Below are 18522 nucleotides of genomic sequence, written 5' to 3'. Positions count from 1 at the left end.
GTTTCCGGGGCTCTGCTCAGGGCGGGGAGGGAAATTCAACCCACCCTGCTTTGAGGGGCCCCAGTGAAGACAGCGAGGCACAGTCTTATTATATATAAACATGGCTGTGTACTGCCACATTTCCTTGGTTAGTGTTATTTCTTATTCCTGTTTCCCTCTCCAACAATGTATGAGAATGCTATCCTCAGGTGTATTTTGATACTGTATCAGATTGAGGAGGCTGAAGAGATGAATCACTGACAAGGTTCATGTCTGCAAGAAATCTCAGTCTAGCATGATAAGGCACAGATGAAAATGCTGATATAATGCAATAAGCAGTGATAAAGCAATTTTTCTAAGTGCTTAACTAACAGAGAGCCCAGTCCATGCCCCCAACAATATGTTCCCAGGAACATTCTGCACTCATCCTAAAGCAGATTAGCATTGTAGCACTGTTGTCCCGTGCTGTTGTTCCTTGATTTTGCTCCAGCAGGCACAAGTAACGTCTCCATTGTGAGACTTGTTACTGCTTTTGGCATATTGAATTCACTATGAGTAGCTTGCCAGGCAGGCAGGATACTCTCCGTAGCTTGCCAGGCTCTCCCAGAAGGACGGAGGAATCAAACTCGGATTGGCCTATGTGCAAGGCAAATGCCCTACCCATTGTGCTCAGACAACGCAATTTTTTGTATGTCCAACCCTCAAGACCTGATACCACTTCACAAACTTCAGAGTCACCCTATCTTTGGAAGAGGAGAGTATTTTCCAATCTCAGTTCTGCAGTCAGCCTGAGAGATTCCTGACCTCTGACCACCTCCATAGCCAGCTGCCTACACAGCTCTCTACCCACCACCCACCCCCAACCCAAATTTTCAAGGGCAGACCTCAAACCCTCAAATTCCCAACAGATTGCTAAAAACTGGGCAAAGATTACAGAGCAGGATTTGTTTTGTGTTTATGGGGCTGGGTGGGAAGGATCTTTTATTAGTGGGATTCAAGACAAATCCCCTCACCCAAACACTTTTACCTTTTTCTAGTCGAATAGGGTAGAGGTGCTTCCTCGCCCGTAAGAACAAGCCTGCCCTGCGAAGCCCGAGTCTGCCCCTACCTCTGGTGAGAAATTCCAGAAAGGAGGGAGGGGGCAGATTATAGACTGCTTAATGACTAGACCCTGAGCGCAAGGTCAGGGATTTCTTGTTCCTCGTGCCTTAACAGAGCCAGGGAGGTCCCTGGTTGACAAACTGGGTGTAAAGTAAATCGGTGCGTTAGGAGCTGAGGTTTCCGGAGCACGCTTGAGAGTGGGGCAACCAAGTGACTGTCGATGCAAGTGGTGTCGCAGGCAGGATCCAGGCGAGGAGCCCTTGGCGCACGGCCTTGGCCCCAACCTCCCCGCACCCGGTAGGGCGCCCCCCGACTCCAGCGGTCCCGTCCCGAGAACAATGGGGCACCGTTTTCTTTAAGGGAGATACCACCGCGCAGACGGGGCAGGGGACAGCGTCTTCCCAGACGATCGCACCCAACGCCGCGCCGCAGCGCCTCGGCATCCGCACCGCCCGCAAACAGGGCTCAGTGAGTCTGACAAAAGGTGCAGCCTCCGTCCCGGCGGGCCGCACGCCAGACCTCCCCGCTCGGCCCGCCTCCCCGCGCGGAGAGCCCGCCAGCCGCAGGTATCCGCGGCCCGCGCCGAGGAAAATGCACCCGGCCTTCGGCCCCGAGACCTCCGCACACCTGCCCGCAGCTCGGTAGGCGGCAAAGAGGCGGGGAGGCGGGGCGGAGGTGCAGAGGCCGCGCAGGGCGCGCGCGTGTCCGGATCGACCCTGCCGCCGCACACACAATCCCGGGGGTCGCGGACGCGGCGCGCCCGTGGCGGCGGGAGCGCGTCCGAGCCTCCCTCCCGACCCCCCGACCCCGAGCGAGGGCGGCCCCCCCGGGCCCATGCACCCCTCGGGGAAAGGCAGGAGTGGTGTGTGCCGGAGCGCGCACACCTTCCGCGAACTGCCGGCTCCTGAAAAGCTCCCGGCGAGCGGCGGCGGCCGCGCAGGCGCGCGTCCAATGAGAACGGCGCGGGGCGGCCCGGCTCGCGCTACGGAAAGCCGGAGGGGGGCGGGCCCGCCGGGCGTAAGGGGGTGTGTCCGCGCGCACCACGGGGGCGCGCGCCGGCCTCTGACTGGAGGCTGCGGCGAGAGAGGCGCGAGCTGCCCGATAATGGCGGCCTGCAGAGCCCGTGAGAGGGAGAAGTGGCGGCGGCTACCCTGAGGTAAATCTCGCCCTGCGGCTCGGCGGCGGCGTCCTGCTGCAGAGCCGACGGCCCTGCGTGTGCCAGGAGGCCTGTCACGGACCTGGCAGTGCAGTCATCCTGGGGAAGGCCCCGCACCTCTCAGGCCACTGGCCCCCGCCGCGGCCTCCTCTCGCGCCGGTGGCCTCCTCCCCAGGCCCCGGGCCGCCGCCGCCCACCCCGGGAACCGGCGCCGCTGCAGGGCGGGTTTCTCGGGGTGAAGGGCCTCGCGGCGTGGCCCCCTGGCTTTCATTTGGTCCCAGGCAGGGAGGGGGAGGGCCGGAGACTCGGCCAATGAGCGCGGCCCTCAGCCGCCGCGTCGGACGACACCTCTGCCCCGCACTGGCCCCTTCCTGGGCGCCCGCAGGTGGCCGGTGGCCGGCGGCCGGGGGCGCGGGACCTGCGGGCTTCGGTTCTCGCGGGAGACATCTCCGTGCAGTTTGCATCCGGCAGCCCCGGGGTTTCCTCTCTCACCACCCCCGCCCCCGTTCTAGACAGGTGCCCTCCCCTGGGAGTGGGGGGCTCCTCCGGAGAAGCGAGCCATTCTAAAGGCGGCCGGAATGGGGGCTCCCCGGGGAGCACGGAGGAGGGCGGGCTGCACACGGGGAAATACAGTAGAAGTTTGCGGGGTTGGCGTCCCGCTGGAGGAAGTGGGAGCGGGAAGCCCTGCCCGGAGCTTTCGGTTTCTTGGCTCAGCCCATCGTTGGGGCTCCTGGCCACAGTGTCCCATTGTCAAGCCTTGGGGGATACGGCCTTTTTGTGCCCCCAAACTGTACCGAGTGGAGAGCGTACGATCTTAGGTCACTCTTCCCGAGCGTGGTGGCGACTACCCCTGAACTGCCCCTGACGCCCCGTGCGGTCGTAACCGGCGTTTGGGGAATGAGGAGCATCCTTGATTCCGTGCCGGAATGATTCTATGTAGGATCTCGGCGCCTGCCCCTAAGTGAATGATTTGTCCAGTTGAATTCCCACACTTGATACGTGGCTCAGTTTTCTTATTGTTGTTGGCCAAAGTGACTTTAGGTCTAAATAACTTGTTCCACGGCATCAGGGTTACCATGTTTCTCTGTTTTTAAGGGAGCATTTCTCTCCACAAACTATATTTTCATTTGTTTTTATGAGGCAGCTCACATAAAGAAAACAAAGTTAAAGTTTGGCCACGAACTTCTTAACAAGAATGGTGGATCATTTTCAGTTTCTTCCAGGGCTTTGATTCACTTTTCCAACGTATAACACAAGTGTTTGTGTTTCTGAGGGGTTTTAGGTTGGGGTTCTGTTGCTCATGGGACCTTGTGTGTGTGTGTGTGTGTGTGTGTGTGTGTGTGTGTGTGTGTGTGTGTGTGTGTGTGTGTGTGTGTGTGTGTGAGAGAGAGAGAGAGAGAGATCTCTAGAGAAGCTGGACTTAGAATTCTGTTTATTTTCTCATGATCAGTAAAGCAAAGTTTTTTGTTGATTGTTAACAATGATATTTTGAAACAGTTTGTGTAGAGACAACATTGGTTAATAGTGTGGATGTCAGGGTGTCAGGGGCCAGAGTGATAGTACCACAGGTAGTGTTCTTGGGCGCTCCTTACTGAGGCTTACATGGGTTGTTTCCTGGCACACCCATATGGTCCCCGGAGCACATCAGAACTAATTCCTGAGTGCAGATACAGGAGTAGTCCTTGATTAAACCTGGGTGTGGCCCAAACACACACACACACACACACATACACACACACACACATACACACACACACACACACGTCAGAACCAGCTTTTTTAATTCCAGTCCAACCCACCCTCAGTTACTGACTAGCTGTTTCACCTTGGATATTTTGATTAAGCTCTCACGCTTTTGTGTCTCATCTGTAAAATGATCACAGTAGTACCTACTTCATAACACTGTTGAAAAGATTAAATAACTTTATTATAAAGTGGAAGTCTTGATACATACTATTATGTTAGTGTTAGCTTTCAATTATAGAAAACAATGAGATAAACTATTACCAAATTATACTTAAGAAGAAATGCAAGTCAGTAGATATGCTTAATTTCAACATACCTTTGTTGATTTTTTCAGAAACCTTGACCTTGAAGATGGTGAGTAGCCAGCCAAAGTACGATCTAATACGGGAGGTAGGTCGAGGTAGTTACGGTGTTGTGTATGAAGCAGTAATCAGAAAGACTTCTGCAAGGGTGGCTGTGAAGAAAATTCGATGCCATGCGCCTGAAAATGTTGAACTAGCCCTGCGTGAGTTCTGGGCACTTAGCAGTATCAAGAGCCAACATCCAAATGTGATTCACTTGGAAGAATGCATCCTGCAAAAAGATGGGATGGTGCAGAAGATGTCTCATGGCTCTAATTCTTCCCTTTATTTACAGGTATGTGTGGTTGACTGAGAAATAAAAATGATTTGAGCATAAGTTGATCAACAAGAGGAGTGGTGAAAGGGCCAGAGAACCAACTACCTTTAAAGGCAGGTGCTGTAGTTAGGGGATTATGTGGCTAGGGGGTCTGCCAGGAATTAGTAGGATGTTTGCTTTAAAACAAGGGCTTAGGGCCAGGAGGATCACACTGTGGTTTGGAAGCCGGCCCCATGTGCTAGAGAAAAAGGCAGTTGGGATAGAGAAGGAACCACTAAGTAAATGATGATTGGAGGGATCGCCCAGAATGGGAGATATGTGCTGAAAATAGACCAAGGACCAAACATGATGGCCTCTTAGTATCTATATTGCAAACCATAATGCCCAAAATTAGAGAGTAAGAAGGATTGTACCTGTCACAGAGGTAGGGAGTGGGATGGGGTGGGGGTGGTGGGTGGGACGCTGGGAACAATGGTGGTAGAAAATGTGCACTGGTGGAGGATGTGTTCTTGAGCATTATATGACTGAAACGTAATCATGCAAGTTTGTAACTGTAACTCACGGTGACCCAATAAAACTTATTTAAAAATAAAATCAAACAAGGGTTTTCTTAAACCTGTGGTGTAAATACCTAAAAATAACATGACACATATTTTGCCATGATATGTTCCAGTCTGCATCAGAATGGGACATGTGAAGTAGAAAAGTGATCAAAAGTAGATGCTATTAATTTCACTTCTTTGAAAGTAATTTTTTAAACTGAAAGCTAAAGAAAGAAAAACTTCACAAACTATAGTAGAACCCTAGGCAATTGAGTATTATAAATCCCTGTTTGAACATAAACATCTGTCTTATGTGGTTTCTTTACAATACAGGTTTAGTTAATGCTCTCAAAGTTTAGCATTTGAATATCATTACAGTGCTACTAGCTAACATTCAAGTTCCTATCAGTTACAAGCTCTGTGCTATGTGCTTTAAAGGCAGTTGCTCAGAACAAGCCTATGAGGAAAGTACTATTATTATCATCATTACAAATGAAGAAACTGAGGCTTAGAATAGATAAGGAATTAACACATGACAGAATTGGACCAGAACCTTGGAATATCTGTCAGCTAATATGTGTGCTCTCTTAACCTCCAAATTATTCTTTAGCCTCCAGGTTATTCTTTTGCAAAGCTATGGAAAGTATTAACATAGGAAAACAGTCTTCCCTTTTTTGAAGAAGGCTTCTGCCACTGAACAATATATCTGGTAGCTCTATAGTCTCTAAAGAGAAAAGATATTTAAGACATAACCAGCAGGTAAGGCACCTGTTCCCTGGGTGCAGAGTCATGAGAAAGCTCTGAGCACAGCTAGGTGTGGCCTCCCAAAACAAACCAAAAAAAGGTATAGCTAGTTAAAAGTCAAAGCAAAATTGCTCTTTTTTTTTTTTTCAGGGGGGCTATATTTGGTGGTACTCAGGGTTTAATTCTGGTTCTGTGCTTAGGTATCACTCCTAGTGGTACTAATAGGATATATGTAGTGCCAGGGATTGAACCCAACTTGGCCACATGCAAGACCTTACCTGCTTAGACTATCTCTTCAACCTCCAAAAGCAAAATTTATTAAATCCTATTACCCTTAGAAAAAAATGCAAGGATGCTTCCTTGAAAGTGCCTATACCTACTGGTGAAGGGATGGTGTTTGAATATTGTATAACTGAGACATAAACCTGGGAACTTTGTAACTTTCCACATGGTGATAAAATAAAAATTAAATTAAAAAAAGAAAAGAAAAGAAAGTGCCTATACCTAGAATTTACCATCAGGATACAGAAGTCTTTTTTTTTTATTTTTCTGGTTTTATTTTGGGGCCACAGTCAGCAATGCTCCAGGGCACTTTTGGCTCTGCACTCAAGAATCACTCCTGTGTAGTGCTCAAGAGAACATACGGATGCAGGGTATCAAACATAGGTCAGCCATGTGCAAGGCAAGGCAAGCTCCTTACCTGCTGTACTATTTCTTCAGGCGCCCCCAGAAGTCTGTTTTTATAACAAAAGCTTTTGGACTAGGAACAACAGAAAAAAATGCAAACATTAAGCTTTGTAACTAGAAACTTCAAAGTTTTACCATAAGGAACAATTTAACAAGCACTATAAATTGCATGAAGTTTTTTATCTTAGGACAATAAATATAGAGGCTGGGGAGATAATTTTATAGACTGGAGCACGTAATTTGCATGAAGAAAGAGTGCTTGGTTTGATGCTAGCACTGCCTGTTCATCTGAGCATACGTGAAATAACCCAAATAGAATCCCGAGTTACTGCTGAGTACCTCTATATATGGCCCATAAATACAAACACAAGAGAGTGAATATAAAATACAACTGTTTCACCTCTGTTACATCCATTGTTTACTTTTCTGAATGAGCTTACTAGTAAATTGCACTGATAGAAAGTATTGGAAACATTTTTGCTGATTTCTTGAACTAGATAGAACCTTGCTGAGCTTTGCATTATTTCAATGAAGCTAAGAAGCATGTATTTTTTTTGTTGTTGGGGAAGTGCATATTGGAGATGTTCAGGGCTTAATCCTGGCTTTGTACTCAGGGATCACTCCTGGCCAGTCTGGGGGACTATATGTGATGGTAAGGATCTGGTTGGCCACATGTAAGGCAAGCGCCCACCTACACTAATCGCTACCTACCTACATTACTTACTGCACTGATCACTCCAGCTCCTAAGATGAATGTATATTTTATACATGAAAAGCAAAGACACTTAAATATACTTAGTGATGATAGTATTCTTAAATCCAGTATGTTGGGCACTGAGAGATAGTGCAGTGGGTAAGGTACTTGCTTTGCATGCAGCCACCCAGGTTTGCTCCCCACACTCCATATGGTCCCCTGAGAGCTACCAGGAGTGATCCTTGAGTATAGATCCAGGAGTAAACTCTGAGCACCACCAAATGTGACCCAAAAACAAAAAAATCTATTTTAAACAGCCACTTTATTTTCTTTTTGAGCTACACCCAGTTGTGTTAGGGCTTACTCCTGGCTCTGTGCTCAGGGATCTTTCCTGGCAAAACTTGAGGACCATATGGGGTGCAGGGATCAAAACCACATCACCTGCAAGCAAGACAAGCAACTTACCTGCTGTACTATCACCAGCCCCATTAGCAGCCATTTTAGTAACAGAGCACTAGCTGTTTTTTCAAGACTTTAAATATGTCATATTCCTCCAGACTTGATTCGGTACTTTTTTTTCTTCCAAATGTAACGCACCTTTTTGTTTAGCTTGGGGCCCATACCCAGCAGTGCTTAGAAATCTTGGGGTTTAAACCTTGCATCTGCAAAACTTGGGCATTTTTGTTTAGCACTGTTGGTCATCTTTTAAGGCCTGATAGATCTTTTTGATTTAGTTTTTGGTTTTTGCTAATAGCATGGCTTTGGATAAATAACCTAATTTTCCCCAACATGTATTTCTTCATACATAGCTAGGAATAATAGGGACAAAATGATAGCCAGAGTGATAGTACAGTCAGTATAGTCGGTAGGGCATCTGCTTTACATACTGCTGAGGTTTGATCCCTAGCACCCCATGTGGTCCCTCAAGTGCCATCAGGAGTGATCCTGAACACAGTGCCAAAAATAAGACCTGAGCACAGGGGCATTTAGCCCCAAAACAAACAAAAGCCAAGTTCTATCAGAGAAACACACCTCCCCAGCGCTGCCAGGTGTACCCAATCTTCTACTTCCTAAAACAAGATATATAAGATACAAATAATTTCCACCTTCCTTTGGTGTTGTCAAAATTAGAAGTAATACAGATACATACTTGACAACTAGGAATTACTTGGGAATCATATATTAAAATTGTTTTTCCTGGGCCTGAATAATAGTACAGAGGGATAAGACCTTTGCCTTGTAAGCAGCCAACTCAGGTTTGATCCTGGGCAACACATATGGTCTCCCAGCCTCTCCAGGAGTGATCCCTGAGCACTATAGGGTGTGGCCAAAAAATTCTTATCCTGTGGATTTAATTAACTAGATATTTATTGACAAAATATTTATTTGCAAGTGCCTTCTCCAAATTCACAGCTCTTAGGAATAAGTCTTTGTATGACCAATCCCTATGTTCTCCAATTTTCAGCAAAAATGTTTTTCTTCGTGTTTTTCTACATCCCTTCTTGTTATCAGTTGAAATCATTAAATCAGTTTCTGAGAGCAAAAGTCCTTGTCTTAAAAAATAATGTAAAATGGGTTGGAATGATGATATAGTGGGTAGGGCATTTCCCTTGCACACGGATTCGACCCCTGACACCCCTTATGGTCCCCCAAATCCTCCAAAGTTATCCCTGAGTGCAGAGCCAGGGGTAAGCTCTGAGTACCACCAAGTGTGGCCCAAAAACAAAAAGATGAAATAATGTAAAACGGGCAGAGAGAATGGGGCTGGAGCAATAGCACAGCGGGTAGGGCGTTTGCCTTGCACGCGGCCGACCCGGGTTCTAATCCCAGCATCCCATATGGTCCCCTGAGCACTGCCAGGGGTAATTCCTGAGTGAAGAGCCAGGAGTAACCCCTGTGCATCGCCGGGTGTGACCCAAAAACAAAAAAAAACAAAAAAAAAACGGGCAGAGAGAAGGTACAGCAGGTAGAACTCTTTGCATAAGCCATCCCAAGGTTCAGTCCCCTGCATCCCATGTGGTCCCCACAGCCTCACCAGGAGTGATCCCTGAGCACTGCAGGGATGGCCCAAAAAATAACAACAAAAGTGAAACAATAGAGGACATAATCTTATGCCTAGGAACTGGTTATAACTGTCAATAATGAGAGGTTCTTGGTGGTACAAGAGCATATAATAGGGAACCTGACATAATCCTGGCATTCAGGATTTAGGAACAATCTAAACTGAAATTTGTGGGTAAAGAGTTAGCTATGCAAATGAGAACATTTTCTAGGAATAAAGAACATATCCATCTATCTCAAAGCAAAAAGCGTAAAACTAAAAGTTGAAAGTAATAAGATTATAATGTATGGGAGAGTTGTTTTGAATGAGGATAAAATAATCAGCAGGGATCAGAGCAAAGAGATTCCTAAACAGTCCGTGTTAAAAAGCTTAAATTTATCCTCAGAGAACAGGGAAGCTGTTGAAGACTTTACACAAGAGAACCAAGACTAACATTTCTACAGATGAAAATAAGCAGATTAAGTTCCGTGTATGTGTTACATTTCAACCAAGGGACCCTCATACTATAGTCTAGCTTGGATACTTTAAAAAATATTTTTGGGGCTGGAGCGATAGCACAGCAGGGAGGGCGTTTGCCTTGCACGCGGCCAACCCTGGTTCGAATCCCAGCATCCCATATGGTCCCCTGAGCACCGCCAGGGGAGATTCCTGAGTGCATGAGCCAGGAGTGACCCCTGTGCATCGCCGGGTGTGACCCAAAAAGCAAAAAAATATATATTTTTTGTGGGGGCTGGAGCGATAGCACAGCAGGTAGGGCGTTTGCCTTGCACGCGTGCCAACCCGGGTTCAAATCCCAGCATCCCATATGGTTCCCTGAGCACCACCAGGAGTAATTCCTGAGTGTAGAGCCAGGAATAACCCCTGTGCATCACCAGGTGTGACCCAAAAAGCTAAAAAAAAAAAAAAATTTGTTTTGATTTTTATTTTGGTGCCACATTTGGCAATGCACAGGAGTTACTCCAGGCTTTGTACTCAGGAATCACTATTGGTGGTGCTCAGGGGACCATTTGGGATACCAGAGATAGGACCTGGGTCGTTGCATGCAAGGCAGGTGTCTATGGGCTGTACTATGGCTCCAGTTCTGTTATTTTACATTTTTTAAGAAATTTTTTGTGGCTTGTCAGACCCAAAATACTTACTTTGGCCTTACTCTAAACCAGTGTGCATTGCTCTACATTGCTCAAAGATATTAAGAAAGTTTGCTTTTGAGAATAAAGACAAGAGGAAATGAAGAGAGATGATACTGGTTTGTAATTAAGTAATAGTGTACCTGGTAAAAATTGTGTAATTTATGCCTATTGGTCTTTAATTTTCAGTGTCTCACTTTTCCTGGCTAGCATGCAACCAGGAAAATGCAATCTAAGAAAGACATCTGCTTATCATTGAGTCATTTATTTGTCAAAGAGCAGGTATTCCTTCTGCCCACTAAAATGATGAGGAAGTACCAGTAAACTTAAATGTAAAATTAGCAATCTACCCTTCAAATATTTTTTGGTTTTCTTACTGAGTTTCTGCTCAATCCTTGGGTCTGAAAAGGACACCATACAACAAATGCTTTTAAAGCACTGCATGCCTCTATTTTAGAATGCTAGTTCATATTCAGTGAAATAATATTTTAAGTTCTACGTTAAAAGATAGTTATAAGAGCCAGAGAGAGAATACAGTGGGTAAGGAACTTGGCCTTGCATGCACCTAACTCAGGTTCAATCCCCACCACTCCATACGATTCCCCCTCACCCTTCCAGGAATGATCCTTTATTGCAGGGCTAGGAGTAAGCCCTGAGCCACTGGGTGTGCCCCCAGTTGTCCCCCCCCAAAAAAAGACAATTATAACTAACATTATAATGATAAACAGTAATGCATTTTAGATTTTCAGTTTCTATCAATAGAAATATACACGTGATTAAATTTTTATAGCAAATACAAATTTCATTTTTATAAGTTGGTTTTTAGAAGTCATTTACTGATAGAGATAACAAAAGTATTTGCATACTGTCTGTAGAAGTTTATGAAATAATGGCAACAGTCTAATTTATCATTGGCTGCAGGAGCACTTTATATTTCTATAACAAATTATTCCATATTCTTTTTCTCCTGATTTCACAGTTATTAGCAATGAGCAAAAAGTGTGTGTGTGTGTGTGTGTGTGTGTGTGTGTGTGTGTTCAGGTAGTTTCTTTGAATAGAATTTTCTAGGTTTTTTTTTTTCTTTTTGGGTCACACCCAGCGATGCTCAGGGTTTACTCCTGGCTTTGCACTCAGGAATTACTCCTGGCAGTGCTTGGGGGACCATATGGGATGCCGGGGATCGAACCCGGGTCGGCTGCGTGCAAGGCAAACGCCCTACCCGCTGTGCTATCGCTCCGGCCCCTAGAATTTTCTAGTTTATGTTTATCCCTCAGGTTACAATCTCTCAGGCCTAGCTATAGAAACTGGTCTTTTCATGAAGGTATTAGATAGGTGGGTAGTTGTTTTAATGACACCTACAGAAAACATACCCTATTGGACACTTTTCAAAACAAATCTACTTTAAAATAAATGCCTGTTTATCTTGATTTGGATATTGGGAATATATTCATATTAAGGACAAAATGACAGTTTGAAGTACTGAAGTTTAAGATAAAATGTACATACAGGGGCTGGAGCGATAGTAGAGTGGGTAGGGCCTTTGCCTTGCATGCGGCCGACCCAGATTTGATTCCCAGCATCCCATATGGTCCCCTGAGCACCGCCAGGGGTAGTTCCTGAGTGCAGAGCCAAGAGTGACCCCTGTGCATTGCTGGGTGTGACCCAAAAAGGAAAAAAATGTACATGTGAAAGCTTTGTCCAAATAAAATAGTTAGAATCTCCACTTAAGTTGGAGACTAATGTAGCCAGATACTTTCTCTAAGTACTGGATTATATAAACTGCATATGATTGTAATCTTTTTTTCCCCTTCTTGTAGCTTGTAGAGACTTCATTAAAAGGAGAAATTGCCTTTGATCCCAGAAGCGCCTATTACTTGTGGTTTGTGATGGATTTTTGTGATGGAGGAGATATGAATGAGTATCTGTTGTCCAGAAAACCTAATCGTAAAACTAATACCAGCTTTATGCTTCAACTGAGCAGTGCCCTGGCTTTCTTACATAAAAACCAGATCATCCATCGAGATCTAAAGCCTGATAACATCCTGATTTCTCAAAGCCGGTTGGATACCAGTGACTTGGAACCCACACTAAAGGTGGCTGATTTTGGTCTAAGTAAAGTTTGTTCAGCCTCTGGGCAGAACCCAGAAGAACCTGTCAGTGTAAACAAATGTTTCCTTTCCACTGCATGTGGCACAGATTTCTATATGGCTCCTGAAGTGTGGGAGGGACATTACACAGCAAAGGCTGACATCTTTGCACTGGGAATTATCATCTGGGCAATGCTGGAAAGGATCACATTCATAGACACAGAGACAAAGAAAGAACTCTTGGGGAGTTATGTAAAACAAGGAACTGAGATTGTACCTGTTGGGGAGGCACTTCTGGAAAATCCCAAAATGGAACTTCTCATTCCTGTGAAGAAAAAGACTATGAATGGGCGAATGAAACAGCTAATTAAGGAAATGCTGGCTGCAAACCCTCAGGATCGCCCAGATGCTTTTGAACTAGAACTCAGATTAGTACAAATTGCATTTAAAGATAGTAGCTGGGAAACGTGACACCTAGGTTATTTGCAAATATCTTGGATGATAATGCTGCTTCTGTTTAAACAGTGATGCAACAAAATGTGGCTGAAAAAGCATATCAAGAGCTAAATTCCACCTTCAAAGAGTTTGGATTTTATTGTGGGGTGTTCCCCCAACCCCTCGTCTTTTCTTAAGTCCAAGATGGCCATTTTGTTAGTATGTTTTAAATGTGTATTACCAATGTGGTTGTAAATTTTTTTTAAATGATCATTGGTAGAAGTTTGGCAGGAAAATTCTCTTAAGAGCCAAGAAGAGAAAAGAGTACAGTTTTCTGGAAATATGTCTCTTAAGTATTTTAGACATTCCTTGTCAGTATTAGGAATTTCCATGGAAGAAGAGGTTTGCATGCTGGTAATGCAACCATTAAAGCTTTGTAAAGGAAACATATATGTATATATTTATGTATATGTAAGTATGTGAATGTGTGCGTTTTGCATTCCATTTGAAAAATGCCACTTCTGTTTATATTATTTGATGTAGGTTTGGTTTTTGAAATTTGCTGGTGAAATCAGTGATGAGAAATAAAAGGACTTTTCCTAGTCTTCCTACCCAGTTCCTCCCTCTGATAAAATCATACTTTTTTTTTTAATTTTTATAATATACAGCTCTTTTTAAGGCATCAATTTGGAGGGGCTAAAATTATCTGATTAAACAAATGAAATTGAGTAATTCAAAGCTGCTGAAGTATGTTTGCACTCTCCGTTGCCCTATAGCTGCAGGAGTTGAGTTTAGTCATGCAATTGTATGGTAGCAGGTTGGCAAGGATATTGATGATTCAGCCGTACCTTCATTAGGTAAGTAACCAAATGTTCAGGTAACCAATTAACCACTGCTTTAGTACATGTCTACACTTGAGCATCTGTAATCTCATATAAATCTGAACAAGTCTTAGGTTTCCAAAAACTTTTCTATATTTAGTACTTGATAATCAATTCTTATTTCAAGACTTTCAGCATCAGCATAAAGTTGAAGAAACTCAATGAACTCCACATTGCCTCCCTTGAAATGATCTCTTGTTTATTCACTGGAATTTCTTTCGTTTTGACACTAATGTTTTGTCTATGTTAACACAGTAATGGTAGTGATATGGTTATATTTAAATGCTCATCCTCTTTTTCTAAAGTAGGGATGATACTATACAGTTTAGCAAGTGGGTAAAGTATATCAGCTATATTCTTTAAGGGGAAAAGTTAACCATTTTATACAATCCCTCAGGATGGTCTTTAAAAACAAATCATTCTTAAAGTCAGTTTGACTTTAATGCTACTTGGTTTTCTCCAGTATGTTTTCCTGAAAATGCAAATAGTTTAAAATCTAAGGAAGGTTTTCCTAAAACAGAACATTAGTTTTTAAGGTTAGATAGACTTTAAGACCATTGTATCTAGGTTAATCTTTGTAAAACACTAGACTATTTGGTCAAAAAATAAGGGGTGGGAAAGGATTAGTATATTGAAATTGTTGATAGTTTGCAGTCTCCCCAGCTATTTGAACTTACACAACTCTTGGAATATTGCAGTCACAATTTTTCCTTGTTCAATATGTGTTCAGGGACTGTAGACAGTTGGGGGCAGGGGGGGGGAAGCACAAAAAAGAGAAGGAAAAGCTTCCAGGCCACAATTACTTAATCTAAAAGTTTCAAGACTAGATTGAAATATTTTAAAGCCTTTTAAACTGGGGGGGAAAATCATTCTGACATCACTTTCAAGCTAATGTAAGAAATCTTTTAGAAATTAGAAGTGGGAATATACTGGAACCTCATGATAACTGACCCTTTATAACACAAATTAGTGTGACAGAGTTAGCTAAGGGCTCAAGTTACTAGAAATAAGTGTCATTATAATTTCTTGTTAATAAGTATAACACTTCAGCAGAGTGGTGATCCAGGTAACGATGCCCCAGTGCTTCATTTGCCTTCCAAATAACTCTCTATATGGAGTTATGGTTTCCTGCATATGTAGTTTTTGGTCCTGCCTCAATTAAAATAGTTAGCAATTATTTATTTTGAAAGATTTTCATTAGCATAGGGTGTGAGGCAATCAGGAAGTTTCTTCTGAAATTTTCTCAAGTTCTTGTATTTTTAAAATAACCTATGAATACCAAGCAAAATGATAGTAAATTTTTTTGTCTTTATTTGTTCTTTCAGTAAAGAGGTATTTATTAAGTACCTACTGTGTGCTTAGCACTAACAGTTGAAAATGACAATTTAAAAACTGAAGTGGGGCCACATGCCTTTTCTTTCTCTAAGAGTAAGAAATGAAAGATAAGGTATGATTCCTGGAAATTATTTGGCATTTGCTAGAAGAAAAATAAAAGCAAGAATTTATGTACAGTGCCTTGTTCATAATAGGTACTCAATAAACAATTATTCCTCATAGAGTCTTGCCGTGGTTTTTAGTGTTTAATGAAATTTGTCTTAATTGAAAAAAGACCAAATATTTCAAATAAGCTTATAGGCAGCTGTGGCAGGTTAAAATACAAGATTGTACAGTTAGTTTCTAGAATGTTATTTTGCACTAGTTGTCACTAGATGGGGTTCCTGTAGATTTTTGGTGCTAAGGGATACTTTGTCATTATGATAAAGTAAGTGTTAAGTGTCAGATAAATAGCACACCTAGTAGTTCTTCCTTCTGGTCTGTTTTTCTCTTTGTTATTGCTGTTGTTGTTTTAATTGTAAAATGTTTATCAATCAAACTGTTGTAGCAGCTACAGAATAATTCACCAGCATGACAGAATGGTCAAATGTCATCAGCACTTCAAAAATGAGAGCAACTTTTGAAATTTTCTTTTAAAATTGTCAAATATATTTTATGAAGAATTTATAAAAGGGGAAAATGATTGTAATTTATTGTTCATGACTTTTTTTTTAATAAAGTGAGTTTCAAAAAAACTAATTTGACACTGATGTTTCTGTGACTCTTAGTTTATAAAAGAAAATTGTAATCTTGAAACAACTTCATTTTTAGCCTCTTCTATTAAATGAAACTTAAGATTCTCCTGAGGAATAACAGATGGAGTATCCACATTTCAAGTTTTCTAAAATTTTAATCTATATTGTGTTGCTGTATTGTCAAAGGAATATATATTACCCAAAATATGTTATTTTGTACATTTATATTTCTGTATTTTTAATTTATTTTGGTTTTGGGGTCGCAGGCCCAGGGGTGCTCTGGACCCCTTAATCTACTCTCAGGGATCACTCCTGACAGGTCTCGGACGGTGTGGAATACCGGAATTGAACCTAGGTTGGCCCCATAAAACTCAATCAAGTGTGCTGCCAGCTGTACTATACTCTAAGCCCCTCTGTGTATTTATTGCGGGGGGTGGGGGGGCGGTGTTGGTTTTGTTGGTTTGGGGGCTACACCCAGTGATGCTCAGGGGTACTCCTGGCTTTATGCTCAGGGATCACTTCTGGCAGTGCTCAGAAGACCATATGGGATGCCCGGGATCCTCGAACCTGGGTTGACCTCAAGTGAATCAAGCATTCTACCCACTGTAGATGCTACAGTGATGCTATACTTTCTATAGCATCTTTGTGTATTTTTTTTTTTGCTTTTTTGGGGGGTCACACCTGGCAATGCTCAGGGGTTACTTCTGGTGCTGCACTCAGGAATCACCCCTGGCAGTGCTCAGGGGATGTTATGGGATGCTGGGAATCGAACCCAGGTTGGCCACATGCAAGGCAAACGCCCTACCCCCTGTGCTATTGCTCTAGCCCCTCTTCCCGTATTTTTAAACTGAGGATGCCCCCTGGACTCAGAATTAAATATATTAAGTATTTGATATTACGTATTTGATAGTGTGCAGTTTTTCCATCTAACTTGAGATCATGTATCTTTTCTGTTTGAAAAAAAGTCATCTGAGGGCCTGAGTGATAATACAGCAGGTAAGGCACTTGTTTTAGGGTTGAGCCAACACTGGTTTGATCCTTGGCACCACATTTGGTCCCTCTGAGCACAGAGCCAGAGATGATATGCCCTGAATACTACCAAATATGCCCATGCCTTTTTCTGTTATTGTATATATATATATATGTATATATATACATATATATATCTTCTCCATAATAAGCAAAGTTCTAAGATACATATATGTAGTGGTTCAGTGTAGTAGTGAAAGTAAAATAAACTAAAAGTATAAATATTGATCCAGTGAGGAAAGCATCAAGAATTGTGGCTACTTTTGATTCTGCCACATTCTAATACAGACTTTGAGGAAAGGTATATATTGCTTTTATTTAAAGATTTATATTTACAAACTTGGAATCAAACTATAATTTGTGTTTACTAGCCTATTTTTGTAATTAACAGTTTACAAAGCTCTTTCACATTTTTACATATCTTTTCAGTGAATTTCATTTAAAATAGGGATTGATTGCTGAGAAAATTAATATAATAACACCTGGTAACGGATGTTTTACCCTAAAGCGGGGCCCTGGAGACTAATCTCTGACTCCAGGTGGAGCTGTCTCTAACAAGGAAGCTTTATCTTTCTCACGGAAGTAATGACCCTTCATGTTTTGGTCTTTTCTTTAAATTCAAATGTTGCTCTCGGTTGACCAATCATAGAAGCCCTCTAAAGTGCAGCGTAATGACAGACAGTTGGGTTGTGGCTAGATAATACCACAGGAACTGCACTTAAGGAAACCTTCCAGCCACACCTCTTGAGGGCAAAGTGCCTCTTTTAAAAGCAGTTCTTTTCCCTTTGTAATGATTTTCATTGGTCAAAGAGAATTGTGTCAAGAAAAAAAAATGCTTGGGCTTTTAACTTCATTCTTTCATTTCCTGTCCTGCCCTGGTATTTCAAGCTTAGCTTGTTCTGTGCAGAAATTATGCAACTAATTGTACCAGAGGCACTGAAGTCTAGCAGCAGAAGCACAGGCTTTGGTGTAGCAGATCTCTGAATGCTAGCATACACAAATACCTATATAATTATAAGTGGCAAATCATTCTGAGCCTCAATTCTTGTATCTGTGAAATAGATGGTGACATTTACATTACAGGAGCTGTTTTGGTTGGGGTGGGGGTGTGGTGGTGGTGGTATACCAGCAGCCTTTAAGGAACGATACCTGGCTGTGTACTCCGGCCATACCTGACAGTGCTCAAGATAACAATTACCAGGGGACCAGCATTCAACCACTGTCTTGGCCACAACCATGTGTAGGGTAAGTGCCTTAACCTCTGTACCGTCCCCCTATTGCAGGGGGTTTGTAATGATAAGAGATAAAATACATGAAGTCCTGATTGGTACATGAAGTTCTCAAACTGTAGCCATTATTACATTCTGATTTTGATTATATATTGAATGAGTGAATGGAAGAATCCTCAATTAGCCAGTCTTCAGTTCTAATTTTAAATCATCTTTCTTTGGAAGAATCTTAAAGGCACGCATCCTCTCTTCAAGAAAATGTTTGCCTATAATTTCAGAGGGGGATGTGTAAGCTCACATGGACCCCAATTTAAGAACTCATAAGCTATGTCCTTT

The 18522-nt window shown here is 42.9% G+C and overlaps 1 protein-coding gene across 2 annotated transcripts; it reads left to right on the top strand.

Annotated features, from left to right (window-relative positions):
- The first annotated feature begins 1478 nt into the window (after positions 1-1478).
- PDIK1L (PDLIM1 interacting kinase 1 like) lies at positions 1479-15932 on the top strand. Of its 2 annotated transcripts, none has more exons than XM_055140606.1 (3): positions 1479-1721; positions 4317-4618; positions 12274-15932. In XM_055140606.1, the coding sequence occupies exons 2-3, from the start codon at positions 4334-4336 to the stop codon at positions 13012-13014; spliced, it is 1026 nt and encodes a 341-aa protein (XP_054996581.1). In that variant the 5' UTR covers positions 1479-1721; positions 4317-4333; the 3' UTR covers positions 13015-15932. The 2 variants fall into 2 exon arrangements, with proteins under 2 accessions (XP_054996581.1, XP_004603519.1); XM_004603462.2 differs by lacking the exon at positions 1479-1721 and adding an exon at positions 2112-2236.
- The last annotated feature ends 2590 nt before the right edge of the window (positions 15933-18522 follow it).

This window comes from Sorex araneus, chromosome 5 (assembly GCF_027595985.1).
Source record: "Sorex araneus isolate mSorAra2 chromosome 5, mSorAra2.pri, whole genome shotgun sequence".
In the NCBI taxonomy this organism is placed as follows: Eukaryota; Metazoa; Chordata; class Mammalia; order Eulipotyphla; family Soricidae; genus Sorex; species Sorex araneus.
Note: the sequence above shows the minus strand (reverse complement) of the source record. Positions and strands in the feature narration are given on the sequence as shown.